The 16,817-nt window shown below is 42.7% G+C and overlaps 1 protein-coding gene across 1 annotated transcript in view; it reads left to right on the top strand.

The window, feature by feature from the left end:
- The first annotated feature begins 1,326 nt into the window (after positions 1-1,326).
- Positions 1,327-16,817, top strand: part of LOC126401819 (SLAIN motif-containing protein 1-like) — a 27,986-nt gene continuing 12,495 nt past the window's right edge. Inside the window, exons 1-4 of the mRNA XM_050063331.1 lie at positions 1,327-1,917; positions 5,798-5,934; positions 13,797-13,940; positions 14,032-14,145. Coding sequence (XP_049919288.1) covers positions 1,466-1,917; positions 5,798-5,934; positions 13,797-13,940; positions 14,032-14,145 — 847 coding nt within the window. The 5' untranslated portion in view covers positions 1,327-1,465. The remainder of the gene's footprint in view (positions 1,918-5,797; positions 5,935-13,796; positions 13,941-14,031; positions 14,146-16,817) is intronic.

Below are 16,817 nucleotides of genomic sequence, written 5' to 3'. Positions count from 1 at the left end.
TTTCTATAGATTTCGTCATTTTATAGAATATGTTAAGTACACATGTAATTTCATTGTAGAATAGACTGCTATTGACTCACAAAAATAGAAAAGAAACCATGATGGAGATGGGTTTGCCTTTATGAGGGCATATATCATCCTGAGACCTGAACTTTTGTTTGATATGCATTTTGAATTTCAGGTTTTGGACTTTGTTGGACCTTTTGTGTCTGGATCGGCTGCAGACTGATTTGGCAGAGATGGCTGCCATCTTGTTTTTACATGGATTAGTGTATTGAGCAAATTATCTGTCCGCATGGTCTCAGATGGAAAGCTTTTTGCCTCTTTTACTTCTCTAGATAGTCAAGGTAGATCGTCTTCTCAGTGCTCCGCCAGGGCTAGGCTACTAGATGGGTCAAAGTGTCCACGAACGAGGACAACAGGTCATAGTAAAGTAGAATGAAGAAGAAGGTGCAGTAAACCCAACATGTGATGTCCTCATATGAGGACACAGGGTCTCTGGAGGATAAAGCAGTTGGTGCCACTGTTCTCTGGCCAACACGCTGTTCCTCCTTGAGGAAAAATAATAAACCATCTATCTACAAGAACACAACTTGGCAAAACTTGACCTCACTTGGAGCGTTATTTGCATGTCATCCTGCTGAAGAAGCCCACAGCAACAAACCAGGACAGTAAATAAAGACACACCTGTTTTTGTCACACGTTATTTTCTAAGACATTGAGAGACAGATAGACAGAAAAGGTTTGTTTTCCCTGCAGTAAAGTTCCCAGGATGTATGTGTCTACATCAAAATATAACAAAGCAACAAAATAATTTTAGAGACAAATAATTTGTGCCTTTGTCAGCATCAATTTATGACCTTAATTCCTTTAATTTTGTCATATGCACATGCTAAATATTGAGGCAGACATGTCCCCTGTATACCCCTTGAGATCTACACCGACGCTGTCATGTCATGACCAGTTTTATCCACTAGATGTCACCAAATGCGCATAAATGTGGAGCAGGTGTGCCTCTGTTAATTACAGCCCTAATCAGAACAATTAGGTCATCAATTGAACGGATATTGACTGATTTGTGAAAAATAGTCTTTGCAGTGTATTTTTAACATGTAATATTTACATGATGAAATTAATTATGGCTCAAACACAAAAGGTGTAAGTTTGTAGTTAAAGATAGATTTTGGATATCAGGCCGTAATTTGCTGCGACAGGTGCGCTGTACCTGTAATCAGTGTAGTGGGTGAAGGAGGCGGAGGCTGGGGTGTGTGTGATAAGGGGTGGAGTCATATAGTCTCCCATTGGGTGACCGTCCAGACAGGCGTACTAGACAGATTACTACCGCTACAGGAATACAGAAATCAGTCTGAGGGCGACGGGTGAGCCGGGAGCGCCGCAGCCGCAGCAGCTTGGCCGCACCTGTCCTCCATTTCTACAACAGCCTTATTTTACGTCTCCTGCTCCAATGGAGGCAGCCGTGCTGAACCACGCGATAATGACGGAGGTGGACTGCAACAGCAACACCCTGAACGCCGAGCTGGAGGTGAAGAAGCTGCAGGAGCTGGTCCGGAAGCTGGAGCGGCAGAACGAGCAGCTGAGGACCCGGGCGAGTAGCTGCTCAGGCGGCCCGCATGTGCTGCCTCCATCCTCGGCGTGCGTGCTCGGCAGCGCCGGGGGATACTGCCTCCCCAGCCCGCTGCCCACCCTGCTGTGCCAGTCGTCCTTGGGGTCCTTGGTGCCCCCGGAGGAGCCTTTCGACTATTTCCACCCGCACTCCGGCGGGGGTGGAGCGGCGGCGGCGGCGACCGCTGCCGCTGCGGGGGAGGCGGAGGACGGTTCCGAGCCGTCGGTTCTGGATGAGCTGGAACTTTTGGATTTTGATTCTCTGAGCTGCTCAGACGAGTCCGATGAAACATGGTAACTGCTTTTAATATTCAACCATTTGTTGCTTTTGTGCAGTAGCTGTAAGTCCTGACTCGTGCATGCAGAGGTGTGTGGTTTAGATGCTTCTCCTGCTAATTCCGCCTCATTGTGTCTGGATGCAACCGGCCCGTCCAGCCTCCTGCAGGACAAAGACACACACCTTGGAAGTAAATTAGCTGAGAGGAGATGCCACTTGTTATCAGGCCTGTCATCAGAGCTGCACCAGGCTGCCATTCTCCCTCTGTGCATGAGACACATTCATATAAATGCCATTTTGATAGATGCTTTTGCATCAGTGCCCTGCAAACCTTAAACCCTAACAGTGCTTCACATCCAAAATGTCCACGTTTTGCTTAAAATTCTGCCTCAAACCTGCAGAAAAACCCTCTAAACTCTCATTTTTATTGTCTTCTTCCACCGAAAAAGACGTGAGCTGGTTTTAAATCAAAATCAGGAACTGACATGTTGCTCCTTATGTTGCAACCATCCCATGCAAAAAACAGGAAACCACTAGTTTCAACAGCTAGAGTTTTAGTTAGGTAATAGTGCTGCAGCTGTTTTCATTAGTAGCCCATTGATTAGCTTTTCCAGGTAATCAATAAGCTGGCTATTAGAAGTGGCAGTAAGGTCTCATTAGAGCTCAAAGTGAGGTCTTCAAAATGCTTCTTTCTCTAGTCTAACATTGAAAAACTCCAATGTATTCAACCTGTAATGATAGTGGTAACACTAATGACGACTATTGGAAATGGAGAAGAGCATGGTTGGATTATGAGATGATGGGCCCCTGGGCAGTGGGCACACATATGCAAAGGGCCCCACCACTACTCCTACACAGGAGCAAAACACACAGACTATGTTTGCATCTCCTTGTAGTTGTTAGGTGACTTTTTGTGGTTATTTTTCTCTCCATGTGGGTTTGTGTCTTTTTGATGTCATATAGGTCTTTGAGGTAATTTTGTGTCTGTTTTGGTTCATTTTTGTCTTTTTGTAGTCATTTTGTGTCTCCTTGTGCTCATTTTGTGTGCCTTTTTTTTGTAGTCGTTTTGTGTCTCTTTGTAGTTGCTTGTGTCATGTTCATTTTTTCCTTTTTGTGTCTTTTGTATTTGTTTGTGTCTCTTTGTAGTTTTGTGTTTCCTTGTAGTCGTTTTGTGTCTCTTTGTAGTTGTCTTGTGCCTCTTTGTAGTCAGTTTGTGTCTCTTTGTGGTTGTATTGTCTCTTTACAGGCATTTTATGTCTTGTTGAGGTCGATTGTATCTCCTTGTGCTCATTTTGTTTCTTTGTAGTCATTGTGTGTCTTTTTTGTAGTTTGTCTCCTTGTGCTTGTGTTTTGTCTTTAGTCATTTTGTGTCTTTGTAGTGGTTTAGTGTTACCTTGTAGTTGTCTTGTGTCTCTTTGTTGTCAGTTTGTCTCCTTATGCTCATTTTGTGTGTTACTGTAGTCGTTTTGTGTCTCGTGCTTGTGTTGTCTTTGTGTCATTTTGTGTCTCCTTGTGTCATTCTGTCTCTTTGTAGTTGCTTAGTGCTAATTTTGTGTCTTTTTGTAGTCGTTTTGTGTCTTTCTGTTGTAATTTTGTGTCTCTTTGTGGTTCTGTGTCTTTTTGTAGACATGTGTCTTTGTAGTTGTTTTGTGTCTCTTGGTGATTGTTTAGTGTCTCTTTGTAATCATTTTGTGTCTTTTTGTATTTTTTGTGTCTTGTGGTTTTTTTGGTTTCTCTTGTAGTTATTGTGTTACCTTGTAGTTGTCTTGTGTCTTTTTGTTATCAGTTTGTGTCTCCATGTGCTCATTTTGTTTGTCTTTGTAGTTGTTTTTTGTGCTTGTGTTGTGTCTTTGTAATCATTTTGTGTCTCCTTGTGGTTGTTCAGTGTCTCTTTGTAGTCATTTTTTGTCTTTTTGTAGTCATTTTGTGTCTCTTTGCATCATTTTGTGTCTTTGTGCTTGTTTTGTGTCTTTATAGTTTTGCGGCTCTTGTGGTCATCTTGTGTCTCATTCTGTGTCTTTTTGTAGTTGCTTTGTCTTTTGTAGTCTTTGTAGTTGTTTTGTGTCTCCTTGTGGTTGTTCAGTGTCTTTGTCATTTTTTGTCTTTTTGTAGTTTGTGTTACCTTGTGGTTGTTTTGTATGTTTTTCTTGTCGGTTTGTGTTTCCTTGTGCTCATTTTGTGTGTCATTGTAGTTGTTTTGTGTCACTTTGTGCTTGTTTTGTGTCTTTATAGTTGTTTTGTGTCTCTTTTTGTTAACATTTTGTGTCTTTGTAGTTTTGTGTCTCTTTGTGCTTGTTTAGTGTCTCTTTGTAATTGTCTTTTTGTAATTTTTTGTGTCTTGTGGTTTTATGGTTTCTCTTTGTCGTCATTTTGTGTTACCTTGTGGTTGTCTTGTATCTCTTCATAGGTGTTTTGTGTGTCTTTGCGGTTGTTTTGTGTCTCATTGTAGTTGCTTTGTGTCTCCTTGTGGTTGTTGAGTGTCTATTTCTGGTTGTTTTGTGTCTCCTTTGCTCATTCTGTGTCTCTTTTGTAGTCATTTTTTGTCTCTCTCTGTAGTTGTTTTGTGTCTCTTTGTGGTCATCTTGAGTCTCCTCCTGGTCAGTATGCAGTTATTTGACATTTGACAGTTTGCAGGTGAAGGCCGAGCACAGGCCCAGGGGCCCAAAGTGTCAGGGGTCCCCTGGGCCTGTGCTCGGTACGTCCATCCAGTAATCCATACATGGAGAAGAGCATTTACTGGTTCGTCAGTAGTCTAATTGGTCCATTGGCTAACATTGCTGTGAAAATACAGGGAAGTACATGTATGTTTATGTGCTGAGATTTAGAGTCCAGTTGCCAGTTTATAATCTAAATATGAAGCAACAGTCCTGCAATAAATGCTTACATTTATGAAGCTACTACAGCTGTTTTATAGAGATGTTGATTCAACTTTACTGCCATTTGTAGTACTGTGCTATGCATCGTATTGCATTACACTGAGAGGTGTTTCTAATATTTTGTCCACCCCATTTATATCAGTGAGGGGGGCTGCATGGTAGAACCACGAGAGATTAAAGTTATCTTTGAAGAGTTAAGAGTACGGCTGATTCTGCACTGCAGCGCATTTGCATTCATCTTTTATTTGGCGTTTTCACATCGCAGGCATGTCCCCTCCTCGCGTCTAGGAATAGTCACCAAGGTGTGTTTGTGTGTCCCCTTCAGGTCTCACCTGATGTCAGCGACGGTTTTAATCTATAATTCAGCTCCCTCCCTCAGTGTTGCCCGCAGAGCAAAATCATGGAGGAGTGCAGGGGCTGTCAGAATAATCTTATCCACTCCGTTTGAACCGAGCGGCTCCTCATCCTCATATCTGAAAAGCTTAGCATCACCTCGATCCAGGAGGAGAGATGTTGTGACTCAGGAGGAGACGAGCTGGTGACACAATGAAAAGATCTGTTAGGGACTTCATGGAGAAATAACATGTCTACTGTATAATGCAAAAAGCAAATCATGGTGCTGTCAGTACTAAAGTTGCACAGAAGTAGCACCTGTTACTTGGTGATTGCTCCAGTTTCAATAAGTCTTCTTCGATTGTGATTCTATGGAAAGAACATTTTGGGTAAAACAAAAGAACTTATGTTTAGCAATGAGTTATTTCCTTTTTGAGTTTCCGACATGGATGCCATGAGTAATATCATTCTAGACCACATATCATTGGTTTTTGGACAAACAAATTTTCTTGTGTTGGTAGGTCGTTGTTGCTGGTGCTCACAGCTATTGACTCTCGTTCATGAATGAGTGCTTATTCTCACATAACCTTATTTATTTCTAGTGTTGAGTTTTCATAAATAATACATTAACCTTTTACAATTTGGATGTATTCGTCTTTCTGTATTTTAATCCTGTGTCTCTTTCCAGGTTGTACGTGCCATCAAAAGCCAGAGAGTACACAGATGCCTCCCTCACACCTCTGCAGTGGTGCCGGCAGGCTCTGGACTCTCCCAAATCAGAGGTGGAGGCCGCCAGGAGATCGCTGTCCCTCCGACTGGAACAAGGTACAAGACGACAGACTGTTTGTGTGTGTGTGGAAAGAAAATGACTGCGATTGGCCCAGAGGGGTGAGGGTTGTGTTGTACTGCAAAAGAGTCGACGGTGCAGGAGACTGTTGTGAGAGGTTGTTGAATTAGAAGTTATTGTGCATCATCACATGGCTGTGTGTCTGACACGAGCTAAGAGAGTGACATCACACCTTTTTGATCTGTTACCGAACTGTTCAGAGTACAGAGTGCTACAGCTGTGTTTAGAATTATACATTTCAGGTTTCCTGTTGAACCATTTCTGGATGGATTCTGTCTGTTTTTAGGGAGCTTATCAGGTAATATTTCAAATTTGTAGACCATCCTCTTATTTGGATTATTTGGATTCCATTATTCGCTGCTTGCCCCTTTCCCACTGGGAGACGTCCAGTACAACCAGTCTGATACAGATACAGATCAGACCTTACCGAAATTTGGTCTAGAACGCTTGGAGATGGTCGTCTCTCCAGCAGCTGACCTTTGACCAATGATAACTGTAACGTTGGTTAACTTTGGGATTTGGTGACAGCAATTGGATTTAAAGAACAAGAGGTTTCTCTCTCGACTTAGCACCAGTGGCGCCCCCAAGGGAGGGGTCAGGGAGGGCCATGGCCACACTGATACAATAACTGGCCTTTCTACTAGCACCCTAGTGAAAATAATTGGAGGCTGACATTACTGTCTTAAGAGGCTGTGTTGGGCTCAATTTTTAAGCTAGCACAAAGGTATTGGTGTCTTGGGAAACTACATAACCTGAAGCATCCATTGGTACCAGCCGTGTTGGCATAGCTTGTCCAGCAGGGGGCTAAATTCCAAATTAAGGCACAATTTTGGCGAGGGAGCAGCTGGCATAGCCATGTTCAAAGGGGCCCCTTGAACTTTCACCTCAATATCTGAATGAAAATGGGTTCTAGGTGAACTTACGAGTGTTCCCCAAATTTGAATAAGCTTGTTCCCTACAATGAATATACTCCTTCAAATTAAAGCTGTATTCTTTTTAAGGAAATGACAATCAGCCTATTTGGAGAACAATTAATTGCTGAACATATACGAATACAAAACACATGAAAACAGGATTGTTAACTGTAAAATAAGAAACCAAGATATATCAGTCAGGGCTGGGCGATATAACAACTATGTACGCTATATCGATATATTTTCAAGCAAGATATACAACACCGTTAATATCAATAGGGTTAAGTTGCTTTACATAACGCATTACAACTTCTCCTACAAGCTCTGCGACTGTTTAATCTGTCTGTGAATCAGTCTACAGTGCGATTAGCCGTATTAGAAGTTGCTGCTTGAAACCTCATTTCCTTAATTTGCTGCTTCACAATAAAGAAAAAATATCAGGGGACTTTTATTGTGAAGAATCTATAGGAAATGAAATGTGTTTAGCGGGCTTTCTTCAGTAAAGATAAGTCTAATAATAAGGCAGGGAGGAAGAGTAAAATCAGCCACAGTGAGATGCTGACGAAGAGCTGCAGACAACAGGCTCTTACTGCACCTCTACAATCAGCTCACCTCCAACAGGTAAACTTCTTTTACCTGCCCTGCTATGGAAAAACGCATGCAGCAAAAATAACAGGGGACTTCAGCCGTGGATCAGCTTGCAACTGAACATGTAGCCCACTTTTTTGTGAATTTTTGTCCATATCGCCCAGCCCGAATATCAGTATGCGATTCATTAAATCTCATGTTGACATAGTTTTCAACCAGCCTTTATACTTCGAACAGCAAAATCAAATTCCTGACATTCTGTCATGGCTTTTAGTTTTGGTGTGTCACCCCAAGATTCTCAGCAGCCCCATCTAGCTGCTTCCGTGAAAAAGTTCTGGGGGCGCCACTGCATCGCACACGCTATTATGACCATTGACATTAGCCTTAATCGAGCAGAATGCAATGCAGATGGAATAATCTTTTTGACTTTAAGGTGTGTGTGTGCGTGCGTGCGTGCGTGCGTGCGTGCACGATGCTGGAAACGTCCCCCTGGAGTTCAGCTGGAGTTTAGTCTCGGAGTGTTACTAATTTCAGATTTGTCACTTTTCCTGGAAGAAGATCTGCATGAGAGTTTTTTATGTTTGAGAACCGCTTTTTGCACTTCATCTTAAAAATTTAAGGCCTCGTCTCATTTCTAGAAGCGTCTCTTTAGGGGTTATTTTATTGTTTTTCCCTTATTTATGACTTTGCGTTCAGTCTTGTCCTTTTCTTTTCCATATGTTTCCATAAGATACCCTTTACTTGCCGGCAGACTGAACCCAGGGCTGAGACAACCGATTAGTTTGCAGGATGCTTTTCTCCTTCGGGCTATTTTAAACTGATGTACACAGCTTTAACACATTCGCTTGCTGACTCACACACAGCACAAGTCTTTGCCAGGAAGAACTGTTGAATTGTTTCTCGTCTAGACTTTATAGCTCGATGCTCTTGCTGACGCGTGTGGGAGGCAGTCTGGCACCAGAATTAATTTAATTGATAAAGAGTTCAGAGAAAAGTGATTAAATGAGATGAGAGTGGAAGCAAATAAAAATGAAGAACTGGTCAACTTTTTTGTCATGGCCTCAAGATTGTCAGGATTGATTGTTTGGTTGGTTTACTTGAGCTTGTCTTCATAAGGTCTATGTGTCTGCTCATCTGTCCCTGCAGATAACAAGATATAAATCAAATTTATAAGCTGTATTTGTGAGTGAACATAATGATATTCGTACATTACTATACAAATTCAAATACAGAAATGTTCATATGTAAGTATTATTATTGATATTTGTATCATATTAGTCCATCTCTTTTATATTTAGCTGATTATAATCTGTTAGAAAATAGTCAAAATGTATGAAACTTTATGGAAAGTGATTAAATCTAAATGTACCTCTCTTCAGGCGGAAGTTGGATCACCTTCATCTCTTCACTGTGACTAATGGGGCTCAGCAGGACAGTAGACCTTACAGACTATAATCTGTTCACTCCTTGAACATTAAGCAGATCAGGCCCGGGTCACCTGATCTGCATGTCTGACGTGATTAATTATATCATGCACCACTGAAGAAGAGAACACTTGAGCAGGAAGTGCTGAGCTTCTTGTAAAAATACACCAGCTGTCAAGGTTACATCAACAGCCTGATGTCTGAAGAGTCAGAGCGGTGTTGAGTCTGTTTCTTGGTGTGCGTTCAGTGTTGTCATGGTTACCGCATTTGCCTGGATCAACTTTTTAAAAATAGATTTCATGTTTGAGCTTATCGACAGCTGACCTGGAAAAAGCAGATCGGGATTCTTGTCAATCCAGATGTTTGTCTGTTAGAGAAACCCTCGTCTGATCGATGATTCCCTTTGTAGGTTTCGGAGTGTGTGTGTGTGTGTGTGTGTGTGTGGAGGCAGAGCAGAGGGCTGCGTGTGAAGTGTGAACGGAGGCGACAGCTCCCACGGCCTCAGCTGAACAGGCAGCTTAGCACCCTGAAGCCTTTTAATGAGAGGAGACTCACCTGCGTGGGCGCCTTAGTGCGAGGCGGCTTTAGCACACTTTCAAAATAAAGTCATTATCTGGAGGATGTTCAAATAAATGCAGTTTTGCTGGACTGCTCTTTTGTCAGTGGTCGGTATATTAAAGCTCCTACATTTACTGTTGTTATCGCATATTATCTGGTGCACTAAAGGCACTCAAATAAAGCCGGTGTTTTACTTATGAAAGGACAACTTTGGTTTTTGTGTCTAAGTGACCAATGAAGACAATTTTAAATCGGCCCAGTATTGGGAGACAAACAGGCTGCTGTTTAATCCCTGTGGGCAAACATGCACCATCAATTTACATCCACTCAGGGCCGGGACACATGCTGCGACTTTAACTGCCTGGAAACGCAGGGTCAGGCGCTGGGTGCTACTCTTGTGCTTCTAATATGGTTGAGGCAAGGTTGCGTCTGAGGTTGCCAAGCAGCCAGAACCATCACTGTATCATAGCCTACTTTCCAGAAATCCTGAATACAGAGCTGATCTTCTTCCAGGCCTTGTTTTGTAAGCATGTATTAGGCCTAAGATACTGTCTGTGGGACAGGTTGTAAAGGTCTGAGCATTCTTGCACTAAAATGATTAACCTCATCTCCATTTTAACCATGGACTGATATTTATGGAAGAAGGGAAAGATATCTCTGCATGCATGCTCTTATCGTGATGGCCTACCAACAGATGGAGACATGAAATACAATGCATTTCAGTGTATGTAGTATTCACTTATGGTGCAAATTAAGAAAAAGCATGTTGGCCGATTCTGATTTTAAGCCAACATTGGCCCATACTGATGACGTGCCGATATTATCATGCATCCCTAGTTTTTTCCAGCTGAAAACATCAGGTGCTCCTCAGGAAACACCCAACTGGAAGCATTTAATCTGTTGCTATACACAGCCTCTACTCTTCTGGGAAGACTTTCCAACAGATTTTGGAAACCTGGCTGCAGGGATTTACTCCCATTCAGCCCCAAGAGCATTAGTGAGGTCCAGCACTGATGTTTGGTGATCAAGTCTGGCTTGCATTTCATCCTGAAAGTCTTGGTCTCCACCATTTCCTGAGAGAAATATCAGACTCTTCTCAGCTAAATGCTCCACCAGCCAGTTGTTGGCATTGGTTGTTTAAGAATTATTCTTAAGAATTCTAACTTTAGTGCTGTTTGAAAGGGTCTACTTGCATTATTTTTCTATTAATTGTCATTTATCAGTGGCATGAAATGGTCTCAAAATGAGAATAATATCATATATCACAATTATTTCTTGGAAAATATATCGTCCAGTAAAAATGCTTATAGTGACAGGCCTATTTACACATACTTTTGGCTAGCTTTGATATTTGGGTCACAGTGTTGGACCCTCTGACTCTGCTCCGTCCTCTGAAGTTGCACCAGCCGTGCAGCGTGTTGCATCAGAGGCGCTGCAGCGACCCCTCCACACGCCGACTGTCCTGTGCATCACAGTAAGCGCCGCGCGGAGGAATCCTCCCACCAGCTTGGCCCCTGCTGTCTCTCTCCGCCTTGGGTTTGAGTACAGTGAAAAACGAGAGGGAGCTGTTGCCATGGAAACGGTTTACATGAAAGGAATGCACCCCTTCTTCTCCGTAGCTTTGTGTGGCTAATAATCTCACTGACATATAACAGAGAGAAATCCTCTTCCTGCGTCTTCAGTAACACACACACTTTAATAAGAGCTGCACTTTTTTATGCACCTTTATTCCCAAGATGTTTACATCATCACAGGTGCTTCAAATCAGCCCGAGTTTCTCCTCCTCATCTATGAATAGTAACCGAGGTGTGTGTGTGTGTGTGTGTGTGTGTGTGAGACAGTCAGCACCAGGTACAGCTGCAGTGTGTGAGCAGCTCTGTTGTGTTGAATACAGCTTTGTCCCTTTGTGCTGAGCACGTGTGAAGCTGTTGAATAGAGCGGTTGGTGACAGTCTCACAGTGATGGTGAGGTAACGGCTGCACAGCACTGCCCTCTCTGCAAACATGGCTCTGTGTTTCTGTGTCTGCGGTGTTGCTGTTTGAGCCAGTTTGGGTTGTCAACCAGTCAAATTTTATTTATATGGCGCCTTTGAAACAATAAACGTCAAAGTGCTTTACAAGCGACAAAAGTGTGTTAAAATCACTAAATGTGGAGCAAGCCAGACCACGGGAAGCCTATTTTCATATTTCCAAACATTGGTACTGCAATTTGCAAGGTCTGTCACATGATGCCCTGTGGTCTAAAAAGACACTTTCCCATTGACTTACAAAAGGAAAGAGACGTCTGTAAATCAGTGGATACACTTTGAGTGTCACAACCACCGCAAAATGATCGTGGGCTCCGCCTCCAATGCTGTACCCAGTTCTCTTCATAGATCCAAAAAAACCCAACATTTTAGCTTTTGAGATGAGATTTAAGTTTGAGTCAGCATTAAGCCTTACTGCAATGCCATGAGATGGAGTAACACTAGTTGTTACATTTGCAATCAGTTTGAAGAATAGCTGTAATTCGGCAAAGCTACGATAACTGCAAGGGATGCTTCACAGAATTTCCACCAGCTCTGTATCAAAACAATGTGAATAGTATGTGTAAATGAAAAGTGGTCAACTCTCCTTCCTAACCAGTGCCTATGCCCCCTAGAAGAAGCAGAGACAGATCCATCCCTCTGTGTCTTTCTCTCCGTCTCTCAAACTCGGTTGCACTGATCGATATAAACCAAGATTATGTTGGTGTGTTGATTAATCCAGTTCAAATTGATCTTCATTTGAATGACCTGATATCAACTCAGAACCAGAGATCAATCTTGTCATACACCTTCTTTCTATTCTTTATAGCCTATACTTTCTAAGCTTTCCTCAGTATTGTGATGTTAGGAATATGACTAATTGTACTGACATTTTAGATTTGTCTCCAGTGAGATATTGAGTTTATATTCTGACTTTGCTGTTATATTACTATTGCTGCTCTAGAAACAACATTTAGCTCTTTGAGAATCTCTTTCATATACCAGAAAAAATATGTATTGTAGGCGAAATATCCCCAATCGGATCCTGTCATATAAAATTGGGACCCTGTGTGTCGAAATTGATTTGATTTAAGACATTAGTGGCGACACCCAGCCCTAGTTGGCACCACACTGTTTCCTGCGCAGTAAAAACGGGGGCTGAAAAAAACTGAGATCAAATGGTAAAACTAGCTCTGATCAGATATAAACCAAGATTCTGTAACTGAGTCGCATATTTTTCACTTCAAATGTTTTCAGAAACATATTTTAGCTCACTGTTTAACTGTTATACAAGATCGTTGGTTGCCAGTCGGCTGTCATGTTTTAATGTAACATGTTCGTGTTTCGTTACCCATCAGCGGGAGTGTTTATTAGTTTGGTGCGACGCAGTGCATTCTGGCATCTTGAGCATACCAAATGCTATAGCCCTTCTTTGTCTTTCTCCTGCACTGACAGCCCATTTTTATGAGAAGACCATCTTTCTAGCACTGAAATACTTGCAGAAAAAACATACTAAAATGTTAATAAAAAATTGAGTAAATAATGAATAATTAAAGGGCAGCACGGCGGTGTGGTGGTTAGCACTGTCACCTCACAGCAAGAGGGTTCCTGGTTCAATCCCAGGAGGGAGCCCTCCTGTGTGGAGTTTGCAAGTTCTCCCCGTGTCAGCGTGGGTTTTCTCCGGGTACTCCGGCTTCCTCCCACAGTCTAAAGACATGCAGGTTAACTGGTGACTCTAAATTGTCCGCAGGTGTGAATGTGAGTGTGAATGGTTGTCTGTCTCTACGTGTCAGCCCTGCGATAGTCTGGCGACCTGTCCAGGGTGTACCCTGCCTCTCGCCCAATGTCAGCTGGGATAGGCTCCAGCCCCCCCGCGACCCCCAAGAGGACAAAAGGGTTGCGGAAGTGGATGGATGGATAATCAAACCATAAATTAATAATTAAACAATGAAATTATGAAACAACACATAAAAGCTGGACTAAATAGATGAGTTGATAGTTAAGTTATTGTTTTGGAGGGTCTGTTGTTCATATCAAGTTAGTTATGTACGAGTAAGAATACACTTTGCACTGGGCACCTATGGAAGTATTTGGATATCCCCGTTGCTGTGACTTTAATTTTGCATTTTAAAAGCATCATCAGGAGCTGAGGAAAGTCTACATTTTATTTGTGAAAGACTAAATCTGTTCAATTCAGTTTTATTTAGAAAGCCCAATATCACAAGTCACAATCTGCCTTTTTTCAAATTTGTAGGTCCCCTTATTTAATATGAAATACTGATGTGTTAAAGCTTTTCTGATAGGTTTTGTTATTGATATTTCTTCTCCTTGTTTCTCCACCCCCTCCTCAGTCTCCAGGTGGCGTAGCTCCCTGTCCAGCCCCTCTCCCACCTCCTCCCCCGGCCCTCCTCTGAGTCGAGTGGCCGGAGTGTCACCCATCAGTGCTTCCCCATCAGCCAAAACCTGCTCCACTCCCCAGCTGCCTGAAAGACACGGTAACTCAGGACTGTTACATCAAACTCCAAACTTTTTACCTCTTGAGCAGCTCTGACAGACTTCTCTCTCCTCCCTCCCTCCCTCCCTCAGCTCCATCCCTCTCCTCCCCGCTCCACCCGGTCCTCCATCGGACGCTGAGTCCTGTAGGGAAGGATCTCTCCCCTGTAGCTGAGAGGACTCCCACGTTCCTCCCCGCCAGCCGCAGTAAGCCTCAGCTCTGCTTCTTCCACTGCTTTTTATGCACATCTCACTTCCTGCTGCCTGGTATGGAGCAGAACATCAAACTGAATACTCACAGTCATCAGAATAATAATGCGCAGGTGAAGATGCTCAGTATAGAACTGGGTCAGCCACGAGCTTTTTAGATACTACTTCCAACTGCGTTCTCGTGGAAGTGGTGGGAGTAAGCGAATATATTTCCACTGCAGCTTCGAGCTACGCTTCAGTCGCAGAAATCAAACTGTGCCGCAGCCTTTTGTGCATTATTCGTGATGGAAAGAAATAATGTTCAGACACAGCAGAGGGTAAAGCTGCAGGGAACGAGAGAGGCTGCTCAGTGTTTGTGTAGTGACTGCCACAGGGGCGCACGGGTGGCTTTGTAGCCCAAGGTTCAATTCCATGACGCTGCTCGTCCAAACAGCATTAAAAAGTCATGGCCTGCTCTATTAGCTTTCTATTTTAGTTCTTTTTAGATATGTTGTTCCAAATATTAAACTCATTTCATCTATCTGCCCCATTTGTGTGTCACAAGTATCATATTATGTTATTCAGGGCCATAACGATGGTTTTAAATTCCAATTCCATCAACCAAAGTCTGTACAGAATATTTTTTTAAAAACATGCACAATTTCAGTTACTCAATCATATAAGTGTTGGTCAGTCAGAATTTCTGGGAGTTCTGTCAGCCATCGGGTACGGTCTCCCAGGAAAATGGAGGCTCGACTATGAATCAGGATGCAACAGTTCATGCTGCAGTGTTACCTTCAGTCTTAGCTTGTCCATCGTGTTGGAAAGACATTGAGTCTCATTCATAAGATGATAGTAAATCTGTGAGGAGGTTTGCACATAAAAACACTAAGTACTAAAAACCCACACCGGATTCATGAACATCGTGGAAAACTGGGATTTGATCATAGGCACGTGTGTATGTTCGTGAATGCCAGTCAATTGTAAATTCACAGCACGCTCCCCTTAGTCAGCAGTTGGCATACATCCCGCCCATGAATAGCCAGTGACCGCCATATAAGGAGATGATAATTACTATGGATAGGTGCATCCTGTCAACCTGCGAACATGGAGCAAACAAAGAAAGAGAGAGAAAACTTTTCTGAGCCTGAAGTTAATTTAGGTGAAGTAAGGTTGAGAAAAAACATTTTATTTTCTTCCGTTAGCAGTGGTGTGACAGGGACAGGTAAATCAGAAGCCTGAAAGGAGGTAATTGGTGCCATTAACGCCGTGTCCTCTGTTGTCCATTCAAAATGTTGAACGAAAATGGCTTGATATGAAACTTGATGCAAAAAACACACAAATACAGTGAGTTTGCAAGAAGGATGGTCGGGACCAGTAGTTTGTGCTGCATAGCCTTTAGCTCAGCTTACACCCCACTTCCCTCCCCTGCTCCTGCTTACACCCTCCTAGCTCCTGCCACTGTCCTCCTCAGATAGTAGTCCAAACCTTATTTTATACAGTCTATGGTCCAAACTGATCATGGTGGTTTCATGGGCCCAATCCCAATACCCCCCTTGTCCACTACCCCTTAGCCCTTGGCCCTACCCCTAGCCCTTGCCCACTACCCCTTGGCCCTCAAAATGAAGCAACAAGGGGTAGGGGTTGAAATCTTTCCCTAGGAATTGGGACACCACTCACTACGTCACCGCGTCGGTTACATTCACGCATATGTAACTATTTTAAACAGGAAGCCGTGAACAATCTACATTTCCAACCGGCATCTACAATGGAGGTACTATTATGCTTGCTGCTAACCACCCCATACCATTAGAGTAATAAGATATGTACGACAAGGGACTTCTGCTAGCTAGCTAGCTAGCTAACCAGCTAACATTACGAGGCAGCATAGTTATACTAGCTGGCGTGTTATCATAATGTGAAAAATCCGACAATTTTGCAGAACAGGACAGATGACAGACGCCAGATAGTGCAAGCTAGCTAACTAGCTAACAAGCAACCTGACGACGGTAACGTTAGCTAGCTGGCTAGCTTTCTGTCAACTCCAATCTAGACATCGTGAATAGCAATAAAAATTGTTATACCGTTCTCACAAATACAGTTATTCGAAAACGGTTTTACAAAAGTTCCATGTTTATTTGCGAAATTATACGTACATGTATGAACTTTTTTTCCCCGTCTCTTGCTCAGTGGTAGCCATGGCAATGTCAACCCCTCGCTGGCAAGTCAGCACAACCTGATCTCACAGAAATACGTGAAATGACCACGACCTCTTAACACCGCATTCCGTGGTGGCAGCACATAATGGGTTGAAATTACGTGCTGCCACCACGAAAACAATGCCAATGTAAAGTTAATTAGGGTCCTCTCCCGTGGTGGACACACGGATTCCCTGATTCAGTTACATCACGTCAACCTCGTTTTCCTCAATGATATCTTTAACATTCCTGTATACACACAAAATGCGGAAGTGTTCTTGATATTAAAACGGCAAATATATTCCTCTGTTATAATTTCCCACCAATAATAATAATAATGATAATAACGTGATAGTTCGGCTGTTCTAGATATTTGTTATAGCCTATTCAAATATTCAATCCCAAAAACGCCGTTTCTAGAGAACTTGCTAAAATATCTGAAATGAACCATCATGCCTACTTTTTCTTAACATATTTCATCTAGGTGCAGTG

This window comes from Epinephelus moara, chromosome 15, assembly GCF_006386435.1.
Source record: "Epinephelus moara isolate mb chromosome 15, YSFRI_EMoa_1.0, whole genome shotgun sequence".
Taxonomy (NCBI): Eukaryota; Metazoa; Chordata; class Actinopteri; order Perciformes; family Serranidae; genus Epinephelus; species Epinephelus moara.
The sequence above is the reverse complement of the archived record's forward strand: the minus strand, read 5'-3'. Positions and strand labels throughout refer to the sequence as shown.